Here is a 15,350-nt window from a genome sequence, read left to right as displayed (position 1 = left end):
GTGATGGACAGAGGTTACAACAGGGACACACAGCAGTGCCACGTGAAAGTGAAGGAGCTCAGGCAAGCCTACCAAAAGACAAAGGAGGCAAATGGTCGCTCCGGGTCAGAGCCCCATACATGCCGCTTCTATGATCAGCTGCATGGCATTCTAGGGGGAGACCCTACCACTACCCCACCACTGTCCATGGACACCTTCAAGGGGGGAGTCTCACGCAACAGGGAGGAGGATTTTGTGGATGAGGAGGAGGAGGAGAATGTGCAGCAGGCAAGTGGTGAATCCATTCTCCCTGGCAGCCAGGACCTTTTCATCACCCTGGAGTCAATACCTTCCCAAGGCAGGATCCCCGACCCTGACGGCGGAGAAGGCACCTCTGGTGAGTGCACATTTGTAACTACACTACAGGGTGTAAAAGCAATAGTGTTTAATGTTCGATTTTCCCCGAAGACTCGGGATGCATTCGCGGCCAGTACAGCTACTGGAACAGTCTGTTAACATGTCTGGGGATGGAGCGAGAATCCTCTAGGGACATCTCCATGAAGCTCTCCTGGAGGTACTCTGAGAGACTTTGCAGAAGGTTTCTGGGGAAGGCTGCCTTATTTGGTCCTCCAAGGTAGGACACTTTAACCACACCAAGCCAGTAGCAAGTAGTCTGGAATCATTGCAGCACAAAGCTTGGCAGCGAATGGTCCTGGGTTTTGGTCGCATTCAAGCAACATTCAGTCTTTATCTTTCTGTGTTAGCCTCAGGAGAGTGATATAATTCATGATCACCTGGTTGAAATAGGGGAACTTTTGTAAGGGAACAGTAAAAGGACACTGTTCATGCTGGGCTGTTTGCGCTTGGCTAAAAGGAATCATCCCATAGCCACGCAGTGGGGGGAGGGGTGAAGGGATCATCCCAAATAGCCATGCAGAGGGGTGGGGGGAAGCTGGGTGCTGCACATCCACCCGAAAACCGCAGCCCCTCCTTTTAGATGGCAAACCCAACCAGCATTGCTTGCTATAGGAAAGGAGGACGCAGCAGTTTGAAACCATTTCCACATGTTATGAAGGCAATAGAAGCCAGTACCCTTTGGCTTACCATGGCTGCCTGGAAACTGAATTCTGTTGCCCAGCTGTGTGTGATGTGTCACCATACCGACAGGCACTCAATATAAAAGGCAAAATGCAACCTTGTACCCAAAGCACATGTGCTGTCTGCTGTGAGTTGCTTGATTCACTGTGAAAGAGTCTCCCTTTTGTTCTCAGAAACGTATCATCTTAAATTTTACACTCCCTTTTTATCCACCTGTAGATGCAAATGTTTCTATGCTCCCCCTATCATCTCCGTCCCTGAGGTTATCACAGATTAGAGGGCAAAAAAAACCGCACTCTCGATGACATGTTTTCCAAGCTCATGCAGTCCTCCTGCACTGATTGGGCACAGCTGAATGCATGGTAGCATTCAGTGGCAGAGTCCAAGAAAGCATTAAGTGAGCACGATGAGAAGAGGGAGGATGCAATGCTGAGGCTAATGGGGGAGCAAACGGACATGCTCAGGCATCTGGTGGAGCTGCAGGAAAGCCAACAAGAGCACAGACCGCCACTGCAACCACTGTACAACCGCCTGCCCTCCTCCCCAAGTTCCATATTCTCCTCACTCAGACGCCCAAGAACACGGGAGTGGGGAGGCTCCGGGCACCCAGCCACTCCACCCCAGAGGATGGCCCAAGCAACAGAAGGCTGTCATTCAAAGAGTTTTGATTTGTAGTGTGGCTACAATAATGCATGGTTTCACAACAATAGTGACTTTATTTTCTTTGCCAGCTGTGATTGAAGAGGGGAGGGTGGTTGGCTTACAGGGAATTAAAATCAACAAAAGGGGCGGGTCTGGATCAAGGAGAAACACACACAACTGTCACACCGTAGACTGGCCAGTCATGAAACTGGTTTTCAAAGACTCTCTGATGTGCAGCGCACCTTCCTGTACTCTTCTAATCGCCCTGGTGTCTGGCTGTTCAAAATTGACAGCCAGGTGATTTGCCTCAACCTCCTACCCTGCCATAAATATCTTCCCCTTACTCTCACAGATATTATGGAGCACACAGCAAGCAGTAATAACAATGGGAATATTGGTTGCACTGAGATCTAATCTAGTCAGCAAACAGTGCAAGTAGCTTTTAGATGTCCAAAGGCACATTCTAGCACCATTCTGCACTTGCTCAGCCCATAGTTGAACTGCTCCTTGCTACTGTCCAGGCTGCCTGTGTATGGCTTCATGAGCCATGGGAGCAAGGGGTAGGCTGGGTCTCCAAGGATAACTGTTGGCATTTCAACATCCCCAACGGCAATTTTCTGGTCTGGGAAGTAAGTCCCTTCTTGCAGCTGCTCAAACAGCCCAGAGTTCCTAAAGATGCGAACGTCATGCACCTTTCCCAGCCATCCCTTGTTGATGTAGGTGAAACGTTCCTTGTGATCCACCAGTGCTTGCAGCACCATTGAGAAGTATCCCTTGCGGTTTACATACTGGTTGGCAAGGTGGTCCGGTGCCAAGATAGGCATATGCGTTCCATCTGTTGCCCCACCACAGTTAGGGAACCCCATTGCAGCAAAGCCATCCACTATGACCTGCACATTTCCCAGAGTAACTACCCATGATAGCAGAACATCAGTGATTGCATTGGCTACTTGAATCACAGCAGTCCCCACAGTAGATTTGCCCACTCCAAATTGATTCCCGACTGACCGGGAGCAGTCAGGCATTGCAAGCTTCCACAAGACTATTGCCACTCACTTCTCAACTGCCAGGGCAGCTCTCATCTTGATATTCCTGCGCTTCAGGGTGGGGAAAAGCAACTCACAGAGTTCCAGGAAAGTGGCCTTATGCACGCAAAAGTTTCGCAGCCACTGGGAATCATCCCATACCTGCAAGACTATGCGGTCTCACCAGTCTGTGCTTGTTTGCTGAGCCCAGAATCGGCGTTCCACTGTATCAACCAACCCCACTGCCACCATGATGTCCCAATTGCCACAGCCCATGCTTTCAGGAATGTCTCTGTCCATGTTCTCCTCATAATCGTCCTCGTGCTGCCATCTCTTAGCCAGGTTCTGCACATACTGCAGTATAATGCACAAGGTGTTTACAATGCACGCAACAGCAGTGGTGAGCTGAGCGGGCTCCATGCTTGCCTTGCTATGGCGTCTGCATGGGTAACCCTGGAAAAAAGGCCTCAAAATGATTGTCTGCAGTTGCTTTCACAGAGGGAGGGAAGGGAGACTGACGACATGTACCCAAAACCACCAGTGACAATGTTTTTGCCCCATCAGGCATTGGGAGCTTAACCCAGAATTCCAATGGGCAGCGGAGACTGCGGGAACTGTGGGATAGCTTCCCACAGTGCACCGCTCCGTGATTAGATGCTAGCCACGGTAGTGAGGACGCATTCCGCCGACTTAATGCACTTAGTGGGGACATACACAATCGACTGTATAAAATCGATTTCTAAAAATAGACTTCTATAAAATCGACCTAATTTCACAGTGTAGACATACCCATAGTAACCACGCAGCAGCATAGAAATAATCAAATACATAAGAACAGATCAACTCAGCCACCTCTTGTTTTATTGTTTGAAATTTCAGTTCTGCAGCAGAATGTATTAATAGAAGAAAATTGAGTTGTTTTTATTTTGTAAAAATATTTCCATTCATCGTCGGCTTGGTAACTTCCCCTGGGCTAATCCACAAAATTTGGGGCCTAAACTATTTGATTGTCCCTTTTAATCTGTGTGGCCAAAATGCAGCTATCTGGCAGAAACAGATATATGTGATGTAACACTTGGCTTTTTGAAATTGCAGTTTGTTATCTGAGATTAAGCATGGATCTTCTTCCCAAACAGATTTTTGCAGCTGACCTTGACAGTGGGCTAAATGGAGAAATTGAGTATTCAATTTTATCTGGTAATGAAAACAAAACATTCCTGATTGATTCAACAAGGGGGATTTTAGCAACTAATGCAATCCTGAATCACGAAGACATTTCATCATACAGGTTGTGTACAGTGTCTGCATAAAATATATGTTGTTGCTAATTGTGTTTACCTCAAATTGATATTGCTCATGCTGTCTGTCTTAGGGTTTTATACTGCTGCCCATCTCTGTCTATTGGGAACACCCACCATGTAAACTCAATAGCAATAGTGAATGTTATCACGGAGTACTTCTCTGTTTTTGGAGTAAAAACATAACCTTGTTAAATCAGCTAGAGCACACACTGACACAAAAGCACAATAGATCTTTCAAGATACCCTGTTTACGTTGACATATGGCCATGTGTGCAGGGGCAGGAACTGAATGTCAAGAAAGGTCGTTCAGAATTACTCTTTTCTGTTCTTCAGCACTGTGGTCTTTTTTTTTTTTTTTTGGTAAAAGAAGCCATTTTTAACACAAAAGAGAAGAGATTTTTAAGAGCCATTGTTGGCAGTTTCTTTTACAGTATGGCAGGTACGTTTTCAATAGTGAGTGATATAATATTGTAGAATTTCAATGGGATGTGATGAAACAGCATTTCCAGCAGTTCCCACAGCTGCCTTCTTCTCTAGAATCCCAGCTTTCATTTTGAGAAAAATAGAGTAAGTTTCTAGCTGATATGGTTGGAAAGAATCCAACTGCTCATCAAAGTGTGTAAGAAAGAAAAGGTAGTATCATATAAAGAAGGTCTACACAGTCTGCTCTGAAAGACTGTTCATTTTGGTGTCATGAATGGATGGATGCAGGAAAGAATACCACCACTTACTTTTTCTCCCCAGTCAAGAAGCCGCCAAGCCCAAGGAGCCCACCTAGGCCTTTGTGCTACACTGAGGGGAATCCAAGCCCAAGGAGCCATGCAGAGGTCATGGGTATATTTGGACCCTAGTCAGGGTGAGCCAAGCTCAGAGATCATTCATGGCATGATCCTGCTTGAACAACTATGCCAACTACTGAGAATAGTGTCTTATTTCGGTACCTCAAGTGGGAGAAGTTTGGAAGATTACCATGAACATTCTTTTTCCAGTTCAACCCCTGCATGAAAGTACATTAAAGTCCATTGTGAAGTCTTTTCAGACAAATTCCCACTTCATTTAATAGGAAGTTTGCTTTCACATGGACAATAGGAGTGATCCCTTACAGCAGTAAGAACATTTCCTTGATTTCCACTTAATTAGCAAGAATTGTACAGCCAGTTTCCCTGCATAAACCCAGTTACATCAGTATCAACATAAAGGGAACACTGCTAATCCCAGAAATAGCAATGTGTTGACTGCTATAGTTAAGGTTGAATTTGTTCTTAATTCTGCTTTGACTATTGTTACCCGGGTTCTATCCATGTGGAAGGTACTAGAATTTTCATCTATAAGCTTTTTTGTACTTAGTTTTGTTGTGTTTCTCCTGCAACTCCCAGATTCATAATCAAGTGAACTTGACTTTTACATTACACATCATGCCATAATTAGAATTACAAGGTAAAGAAAGCATGCAAGTAAAGATATGTCAATTGTTTAGCATAGCAAACCAGTTTTATATACTACAGTTCTCTAAGAAATTAAATTACTGTATATTGTATCATTGAAATTGTGACTTTTTTCATATGGCTGTAGCACCAGCTAATGCATATACAAGTTCTCTTTTCCTACTGGGCCTCAGATTTTTAATTATCCAGTCAGAATTTAGAAAACGACATCAACTGTATTACCAGAATGTGACTTTTTAAAAATATCAGTATAATTATGGCAATAGTCTCCTAAAGGAATGATTTTGTGTGAACATAATGCCCAGAATATTGCATTTAATTTATTTTTCATTTTCTCCTGAGCCAAGAGTATCCGCCATTATTTTTAATGTATCTACAATAGTAGAAAGATTTAGTTTGCTGAAATAATACTTTAAAAGGGTATTTGAAATGAATCTTCTAAAGGAAATTCTCAGTTAATGAAGCATTCATGTTGTTAATGTAATGATACCTACTTGTGTCCTTAAATGTGAATTTGCTTTTATTTAGTATTTAAATCAGAACCATAACATTCTTTTAATGTAAATTCTGTTTGATGTTTGTTTATATATCATTTCATTCTTAATAATCTGTGGTTTCTTATTTGTAGTAAAAGGAATCAGAAGAGCAACAGAAACTGTTCTAAAAAATATTTTTCTGACTGTTTTTTTTTAAATGTTATTCAAAATGGCCCAATTACATTTTTTCCTCTCAAAATTTGAAAACAGTTGCTTGTTTCAGCTAAATCAGACATTTTCATCCCCCAGAATTTCTAAGTCCTTTGAAATAGAGGGTTTTAATAAAAGTGTTGACAGAACCTTAATTTTAATGTCTGGGCTGAGATGGTTTTATGAGATTTTTTTTTCCATTGAAAATTATTATTTTTAGTAAAACATTTCCATGTGTACCTTGAAAATATTCATTCTCGACCAGATAGGCCTTCTGTATGGAATTACATAGATGGTTACCAACTGAATACAAGTCTGTAATTCAAGTTTTGTGTTCTGCTGGTGTCATAAACAGCAAGAAAATTCAGAGTACAGCATGTGTGGTTCATGATGGCAGTAGAATCCACAGCTTGAATTACAGCTTTGGTGTTCAGTATTGTCAGGTGAACATTAAGAAAGTCACTATTTATTTGTCCCTTTCATCAGAAAGTGCTTGTAAGATGACGGAAGAGTTTAACTCTTCAGACTCAATGAGGGAGACAGAGAAAGTGCTGCTTGCCATTTAAATGTTTATACTATATAAAACATTTGACATTGCTAAGCCCCTGCAGTGTATATACCTTTGTTTAGTCTGACCTTCTGACCACATCTTTTTTTTTTAAAGGAGTTATAGAACAATCCATGGAGCTGAATTAGATTCAACCCTAAATTCCCTTTCTGAGGATTTTCTTTTTATCCATCTTTGTTTATAATAAGCAATTTGATCTTGATTGTATAGAAGTTAATTCTGAGAAACAATGTCAGGAGCAAATTTCTTTTTATGATTTTTTGTTTGATTGGATCACTGCTTTCTTTGTTACATTGTCTAGGAAAATGAAAGTAATGTTAGAAGAATCGACAGCAGTTCCTTGTCCAGGTGTTTAATGAAGACCTAAAAGTAGATGCTTGTTTTATATGCTGATGGGAAAACCCTGGCCTCATTGAAGTCCATAGGAATTCTTTCATTGACTTAAATGGGGCCAGAATTTCACCCTGAGTTTTTAGGGTGACTGTCTAGTCAATCCTACAGCAGTTGTTACATTGTTTCATTGGGTTCAGTATGTCTTTGTCACCTAGGTCCCCTTGGACTTTGTTCTTTCAACCTTCAAAAAATAAAATTGTAGTCACTCATTTGTATATTGGAAATTAAAATGTGATTTTGGCAATGGCAAGAAGAAAGGTAAGACATATTAGCTAATCTCATCATTTTTCATTTTCGTTTTGTACGTTTGAAATCACTGTTGAATAATTCTATTATTTCTGGCTGCGTGTGACAACTGTGACTTCCTTTCAATACTAGGTTAGTTGTGCAAGTTGCTGATAGAGGAACCCCCAGCCTTTCTGCTACAAGCATAGTAACGATACAGGTAGTCGACGTTAATGACAATACCCCAACAATCCAACCACTAGGCAAAGTGGGAGTCTGTGAAAGTAAGTGTGACGGTGCAGAAAAGTGTTACTGAGTCAAGGGAATGTCAGATCAAGATATTACCTTTCATTTTGTTTTGTAACAAAATGTTTTAGTGGAAGAAATCTCAAAAAATCATGGCAATATTAACAGAAATATTGAAGCAAATATGATCTGCTTTTGCTTTCAAAGGCATGATTCTTAATCTTTGGACATTATATTTAGGAACAGTTCGGAGCCAAAATACTGGAAATGTTAAAAAAAAAAAAATACAGCTGTGGTATATTCTCTGTGGACTCCAGGCTCAAATTCCACAGATGTCTTAAATTTATCTTTTTTTTTAATAGAAAAAAATGCTGTTAAAGCCAATGCTGTGAAAAAAATCTTTGGAATTTTATTATTTTGAAGGAAACATTTTCTTTCCATTATATGAGACCTTTCTTTAGAAACATTCAGCAGCATGGCCTAGTATGGAGCATGGAGATTGGAGTTCTTGAGTTCTAATGCCAGCTCAGCATCTGACTTCTTATGTGACCTTGGACCACTTAGGCCAAACTTTTCTAACTTGTATGTGTCATGTTGGGCACTTCTGACACTATCTAAGCACCTAAATAAGTAGCCTGATTTTCAGAAATGCTGCGCATCCACAGCTCCTGTTGACAGAGTGTATCAAAGTTGTACTTTTTCATGTGGATGTAAGTCAGGCCACTTCTATTTAGATATCTAAGTTTAGCACCAAATTTGAGAATGTTGGCCTTAAACTGTCTAGTCCTCATTTCCCAAACTCATGGAAGGGCCTGTTGAGCCCTCAAGATCTTGTGTCCTGTACCAACTTTTGCTGAAGATCTCATGTCCACTGACCATTACCTCATCCAGGAGAGCCTAGGATTTGCATGCCCTGATTCCACAAAGACAAAAGGATACTTATGCTTTACCCAAATATTCTGACAAAAGTTGCATCTGGGCTTATCTACACTTGAACTGCTACCGTGGTGCAGCTGAGCCACTATAACACTTCAGTGTAGACACTCATGATAGCAAAAGGAGGGGTTCTCTTGTCAGTGTAGTTAATGCACCTCCTCAAGAGATGGTAACTGCTTCGACAAAAGAATTCTTCCATCCATCTACCACTGTCTACTCCCAGGGTTAGGTCAGCTTAACTATGTCACTCAGGTTGTGGATTTTTCACACCCCTGAGTGACATAGCTGGGTCAACTTAAATTTTGAATGTAGACCTGGCCTCAGGCTTTCCTCTCAATAAGTCACTATCCCCTATTTGAGCAATTCATAGGAAACTCTATGTAGAAAATTATATACTTTCCTGAAGTTGCCCTTGAAGGAGTAGTCTTTGTGGGATACAATAGGGCTGAAAGTCTAAAATAAAATACAAGATAAAGGTCACGCTTCTGAGGAATGAAGCAGGGTTACTGTAGCTCCTGATATTTGCTTTATATAGCATGCCCATATCTTGCTCTTATTCTAAGATATACCAAGATTCTAAGCCAAAATATGCCAAAAATACTGTAAAAATACTATGCATGTAAAATCTAAAATTTATAAAATATATTTCAACTAACTAAAATTTACAAAATGTACTTCAACTAACTATATATACTTCAACTAACTAGATTTATTTTGAACATCACTGTTTCAGATGCCCCACCTGGTTTCGTAGTGACTCAGGTTTCTGCAAATGATGTGGATTTAAGCCCAGCTCTTCTCTACAGCTTTACGGAAGATGGTAACCCGGGAATGAAATTTGCTATTAATCAACACACTGGAGTGATCACACTGGTGAAACCATTAGATTTTGAAGAAACTGCTCAGTATGAGTTGTGGATTAGTGTGTCAGATTCTGTGCATCAAACAGAAGCAGAGCTCACCATCCAAGTTTTGGATGTCAATGACAACCCACCAGTATTTACTCAGTATTCATATCAGGTAAGAAGGTGGCAAATAGAGACACCATATGTATAAATGCTCTTGAAAGATGTATATGACCTCTTAGGAGAGGGAGGATCTCTGTCTATCCACCAAACTACTACAGCATCGGCAGGGGCAGCACTTCAGGTACACCTCAGTCTGACCTAGAGGGGCTAGTTACATTTCCAAGCTTATTCATTCTCTAGACTCATTGTTGAGACTGCCCAGAAGAGTGCCAGTTAGTGCTATTTTTGATTTTTGATTCAAATTTGATTGAGACCACCACACTCTGTTCATATAGGCCACCAAGCAGCCAGCAACTGGTAATAACTGTTGGTTAATATTGTCTTCTGCTGGATTTGAATAGGGATCAAGAGAGAGAAATCTTTCTATGTCCCTTTTATCTTCTATGTTTGCAGAATGGTTTAGGGAAACACTAAACATTATGCAAGATTTTTAACTGAAGGAAATAAGTATTGTTCAATCAACTACATATAAACCAACTGAGTTTCTGGCCCAAAGATTGTGATTTTGATGTGTTTCTTGGACAGTAAGATTACACAGCTCCCCTGCACTCAAAGTATAAAAGCACATCTCATTACCTGTTCATTGCACTGAAATTTTTACCCCTTCTATTCTCAGGTTTTCATTTTTATTCTGTATATGGATTTAAATGCATATAATCCATGTATTAAAGTGATTTTAACTAGATGTGTAACAGCTGAAGTTATGAGGGAGATAGTTGCTGTATCATATAAACATTAGAAGTTTGATTGAAAAGGTGAAAGGAAATTTTGATAATAAAACTAGTGCATGTGGGCTTCAAATAATGGAAATACATGAAAGAGGAAAATGCTTCCTTGTTTTCCAATATTCTGTGAAGAAAGTAAGCAGTTCACAAAAACTAAATTATAACAGTGATCTGTTGATTATTAAGTTCTGTGGCACTTGGATTTTTAGAGCATATAACAATCTTTTAAGGGACCAGGACAATATATGGTCAACTGAATAATTCAAAATAGGCCTCAGAACTCTATTCCATGTACTAAAAACAAGATATCCATGGAAGGGAAACTAAACTGAGCTGCAATATTGTGAGAAGCCTTGCTTCCATTAGTGTTTTGTTGCAGTGAGAGACATTTTAAACTCTCTAACTCACTGAACTACTTCAGAAGAAATAATGGTCAGAATGAAATCTCAAATAAGATAATTTTATTTAAAAAATATAGTTTACTCTGAATCTTGGACTGGTTGCCAGCATTGTTTTAGTATCTCAGCCCTATTAGCTTTTTTAAGCTTAAGGAAATCGGGAGGTGAAACCTTTCGCGAAGCTCGGAACTGTATTTGTTTTCTATAATCAAATCAACAAAAATGTAACTTGCTGTGTCCAAGACCTTTTATGTTACTCTTATCAAACATTTCATTTTTGGTTACACTTCAGGTGACCGTGCCTGAGCTCGCTCCTGTAGGTACTTCTGTCCTGACCGTCTCTGCTATAGACAGAGATTCAGAGCATAATGGAATTATTTCCTACAAAATGTTGTCGTCTTATGAGGGATTTTCAATTGATCACAAAAATGGTGAGTTTGTTACACAATTTATTATGAAGTAAGGGCATATAGACTGAAAATTCATATTCCATTGCCAAATGTTGTTATTGGTGATCAGAGTTCTGCATGCCTTTCGTGCCTGCAGTCCTCTGTTTATCCATAAGTAAAGGGCACCTGAAGGAGTCACAGTGCACACTCTTTTAGTGTACCTCTGCCATAGCAGAGGGGAAATAAGGTGATTAACTGACTGCTTATGAGAGCTGAGAAACTGATGGCATCTGGGAGTATAGCACTCGATTTATCCACATAGCTACTGTGAACCTCAGCCAGAACTTATGTGAAGCAAAGGTGATGGAAGTAGTGCTGCTGAAAGCTAAAGAACTGATAGCACTAAAGACTGAAGTCCTTTGTCTATCCTCAGGCTAGGTACAAAGCTACTAGTCTCAGCATCCTGTAGACTATTCCTCTACCATGATTTAAAATGAAAGCTACCGTAACTCTTGCATTAAGTTTAAGCTGATTTGGTGTTCATGCTTAATCAATATCTTCTAAGTGCCAGTTGTACTACTTATATTTACAATGAGGCTTGTGTGCAGTGTTTGTGCTCAGGTCTAATGTTTCTGAAGACTGGAACAGCTAGTACTATACATGACTTGTGTTATGTAGTAATTGTCAATGGAATTTATAACTAAGGTTTTTAACACAAGAAAGGCCTCTCTGAAGAATATCATTCTCTTCAGAAACTAGCATCTAAATCTGCTAATGTCTCTTGTGTGTATTTGTTTATACAGAAAAATTCTTGCCACTATATATTTTAAATGGATTTTGGAGATAGCCATTAGAGCTGACTGTATACTGTAAAAACAGCATGGGGCCACTTATTCAATTTGAGTGCATTCAAATCACTTATATTACTTGCTGCCCTTCAAGTGGCTCTGCATATTCCCACTCGGTACTGCAGTGCATTGCCATAGAACCTTCTTCTAGAAGTATCAGCTAGAGTGCTCTCATGTGCCCCCGTCCCTCTCCTCAGTGTCACCAATGATCTGAGGGCAAAGCTATATAAGGCTAGAGCACTCAGTTCCTTCCTACTGTGTGCCTGGAGGGATGTGAAGTTCCCCTGTTTCCTCAGTGTCAGAGGCCTCTTTCTTTTAAAGTTAGTTAATGTTAGCTTGTTTTAGTAGTTAGTCAGAATTTTCTTCCCCATTCCAGAGTGTGGCTGAATCGAAGATGCAGTAAAAGCTGGGTATTAAGAGTTTAGCTTCCTGTCCGGCTGTCTTTCCTAGCATCTGACGACCATAAGCGGTTCCTCAAGTGCCTGGGAGAAGGCCACTTGCCTTTTGGGTGTTCAAGCTACCAAACCTTTCTCCAAGAAGATCCAACTCCTCCAGGTCCATTGACACTACCGGCAAGGATAGGAAGACTCCTTTGCAGCTCCTCCTGCTCAAGAAAGCCTTCAAGGCTAGACCCTCTGGATCCATCCAAACCTAAGATTCAAGGTCTAAGGTGCCAGTCACAGTCTGTGTGGGCCCCAGCAGTTCCAAATGGCTGAAGGGTTCCAAGAAACTTCGACCCCTGTCAGTGCCGGACTTAGTTCCTGCAACTCCTTCAGTCAAGCCCCTGAGGTTACCCATCTCCAAACCAAGGGTCACATGGTTGGGATTAGACTGCCCCAGTTCTGGAAGAGAGGTTAGAGACAGTACAGCCACCCTCACTGATATTGTACCTTGTGCTTCGCAGCTATCCAATCCCCATAGAACCCCTGTGGCTGCAAGGCCAGGGCAGTTCTGACTGGCACTTCCAGATCCAGAAAAACGATACGATTGATGTGTTAGAACATGGGCTGTCAGCACCTTTGGTTCCAGCTGTTGGGGCACTGAAGAAAAAGAGACATAGGAGCAAGACAGCCACTGTTAGCCATGCCAGTTCCCAGGCATCAGAACTATCAGATCCATCTAGTTCTGCAAAGGGTGCTTTGATTTCGATGCAGAGACCTGTTTCACCTCCAGCTTCAGTAGTCAGGGAGATGAACTCAGATGTATCATCCGATCCCATGTTGTCCAATTCTTCAAATCAGCTGTCAGTTCCTGCTCTGGTTCCTGTGTTGGTTCTGACTACATTCTTGGTTTTGGGAAACTCTGTCACCATGGCAGCCCAAGTCCACCTTTCAGCTCCAGTTCATGTGTTTCATCCAAGTGTGAAGTGCAAGATTTCTAAACGGAGGTATGTTTTCCCAGTTCCAAGTTCTTCTTCTTCATCTCCTGTTAGGAAGAAGAGGCCAGAAGCGGTGGCTGTTTTTCCTCTTGAACACTGTAGCCTTTCTCCTCATAGGACTTCTACAGGGTCTCTACAGAGAGCTGGATCTACATTCCTCACTTCGGATCCATTATCCCCGATGCACTCTATCTCAGAGAAGGCTAGAGAAAGAATGCAGAGACCAGTGGTTTACTTTCTACCACCCTTTAATCTGTCTCCTTTAGGCATGTTGCCAAACCCCAGTTACTGGGGAGACTGGCCGTCCTGGAGCCCTTTGCCTTATTGTGGGCCACCTCAGGATTTTTTCAGTTATCCTCTACATAGATGGAAAGTTAATGTTTCATCTACTAAGCAACTGGCAGTCCAGAGCTCCTTGGATCCAACTCCTCCAGATCCATTGACACTACAGACAGTGATGCCTGAAATACTGTCGGAGGAGGAAGAAAGAGAGGTAGAGTCCCCCTTTTTGACCAGGAGAATTTAGAAACAGACTATGAACCTGACTTATCAATAGGTGAACACTGGGAGGTGGCTTCAGTCTCCTCGTCTTCTGACTCCAGTGCACAATTCCACAATTTGGTGAATCATATAGTATTCACTCTGACACTACCTGCTGTGCCAGTGGAACAGACTTCACACCCAGCGTTTGATGTCCATGGTGTTACTTCTAGGAGTGGAATATCCCTACTCATTTTGGTTGATTTGCCACAGCTGGCTAAATTCATGTGGTCTGCTCTTGCTTCTTGTCAACCTGTCTCCAAAAAAGCTGACAAGTTGTATCAAATATCCTCTGAGAGATTTTCTTACTTTCATACCTGTCTGAGAGATGTAACTCATTGGTGGTGGCTGCTGTCAGTAACAGGGCAAGATCTTGACAACCCCAGCCACCCAAGCTGATAAGGAGGGGGAAAAGATTGACTCCTGGTGAGAACGGTGTTCTCTTCATTGTTCCTTTGTATTAGGCTGGCGAATTATCAGGAGCTCATGGTCCTCTACCAATTCCATTTCAGGGAGAAGATTACATTGTTTTTACAGGACTTACCTGATGACAGAAGAAGGGTTGGCAAATGCCATTTTAATGGAGGGTCAAAATGTAGCCAAGCACTTCCCCAGGGTTCCTGTGACACTCTGGCCACTGCTGACAAAGCATTGGTGTCTGTTGTGACCATCAGGAAGCTTTGCTTCATTCTTCCTCTCTAGCGCTAGGCACTAGACTTAAGCTGTAGGATCTCCCTTTTGAAAGGGAGGGTCTTTTGAGCGAAAAGACAAATTACTGGAAAAACTAAAGGACATGAGATTGACAGCCCTCTTTCTGGGTTTGATTCCCTCTGCTAGGAGGAGGCCCTCTACTCCTTTCTGGTACCAAAGGGAGTCCTATCCCCATTCTTCATTGTCGTACATCTCATCGAGTAAAAGATGCCCACAGTACCAGCATCCTGCAGTTTTCCAGAGTCAGCATAGAAAGAGGCCTTTCTAATCCATATTTAAATCTAAACAACCTCCTTCCATGTCAGAATCTTTGTTGCGAAGCAGCAAGATTCAGTTTTGATGGGACTATCAAGAGTCGGGAGCTAGTTATTCAAGTCCAATCTACCACTTTTTTTGGAAACGGCTAGCCACTTTATCAATGTATGGAGGTAGATTACATCAGACCTGTGGGTCCGAAAGATTGTAGAAAGGGACTATGCCATATAATTCAAACAACTGCCCTCCCTCCACACAGATTCCCTTACCCTTTCCTCTTCAGGGACCCCATTCACAAGGCTATTCTGCTTGCAGAAGTAGAAAAATGGCTCCTGATAGGACGGTGTCCAAATACCTGAGGGATCAGGGCTTTTATTCCTGTTACTTTCTGGTGCAGAAGAACAACGATGGGTTTTTGTCCAATACTAGATGTAAGGTACTTGAACAAATATGTTCGGAAGTCTCGTTTCTGTATGCTGACTTTGGCCTCCCTAATCCACTTTGCTATTTGTCCGGGATTGGTTTATGACTCTT

The 15,350-nt window shown here is 41.6% G+C and overlaps 1 protein-coding gene across 1 annotated transcript in view; it reads left to right on the top strand.

The window, feature by feature from the left end:
* The window catches only part of DCHS2 (dachsous cadherin-related 2), a 227,127-nt gene that overhangs the window by 207,115 nt on the left and 4,662 nt on the right, over positions 1–15,350 (top strand). The window contains exons 16-19 of the mRNA XM_077816155.1: positions 3,881–4,032; positions 7,516–7,646; positions 9,278–9,564; positions 10,988–11,126. Coding sequence (XP_077672281.1) covers positions 3,881–4,032; positions 7,516–7,646; positions 9,278–9,564; positions 10,988–11,126 — 709 coding nt within the window. The remainder of the gene's footprint in view (positions 1–3,880; positions 4,033–7,515; positions 7,647–9,277; positions 9,565–10,987; positions 11,127–15,350) is intronic.

Source organism: Eretmochelys imbricata, chromosome 4 (assembly GCF_965152235.1).
Source record: "Eretmochelys imbricata isolate rEreImb1 chromosome 4, rEreImb1.hap1, whole genome shotgun sequence".
Classification (NCBI taxonomy): Eukaryota; Metazoa; Chordata; order Testudines; family Cheloniidae; genus Eretmochelys; species Eretmochelys imbricata.
The sequence above is the reverse complement of the archived record's forward strand: the minus strand, read 5'-3'. Positions and strand labels throughout refer to the sequence as shown.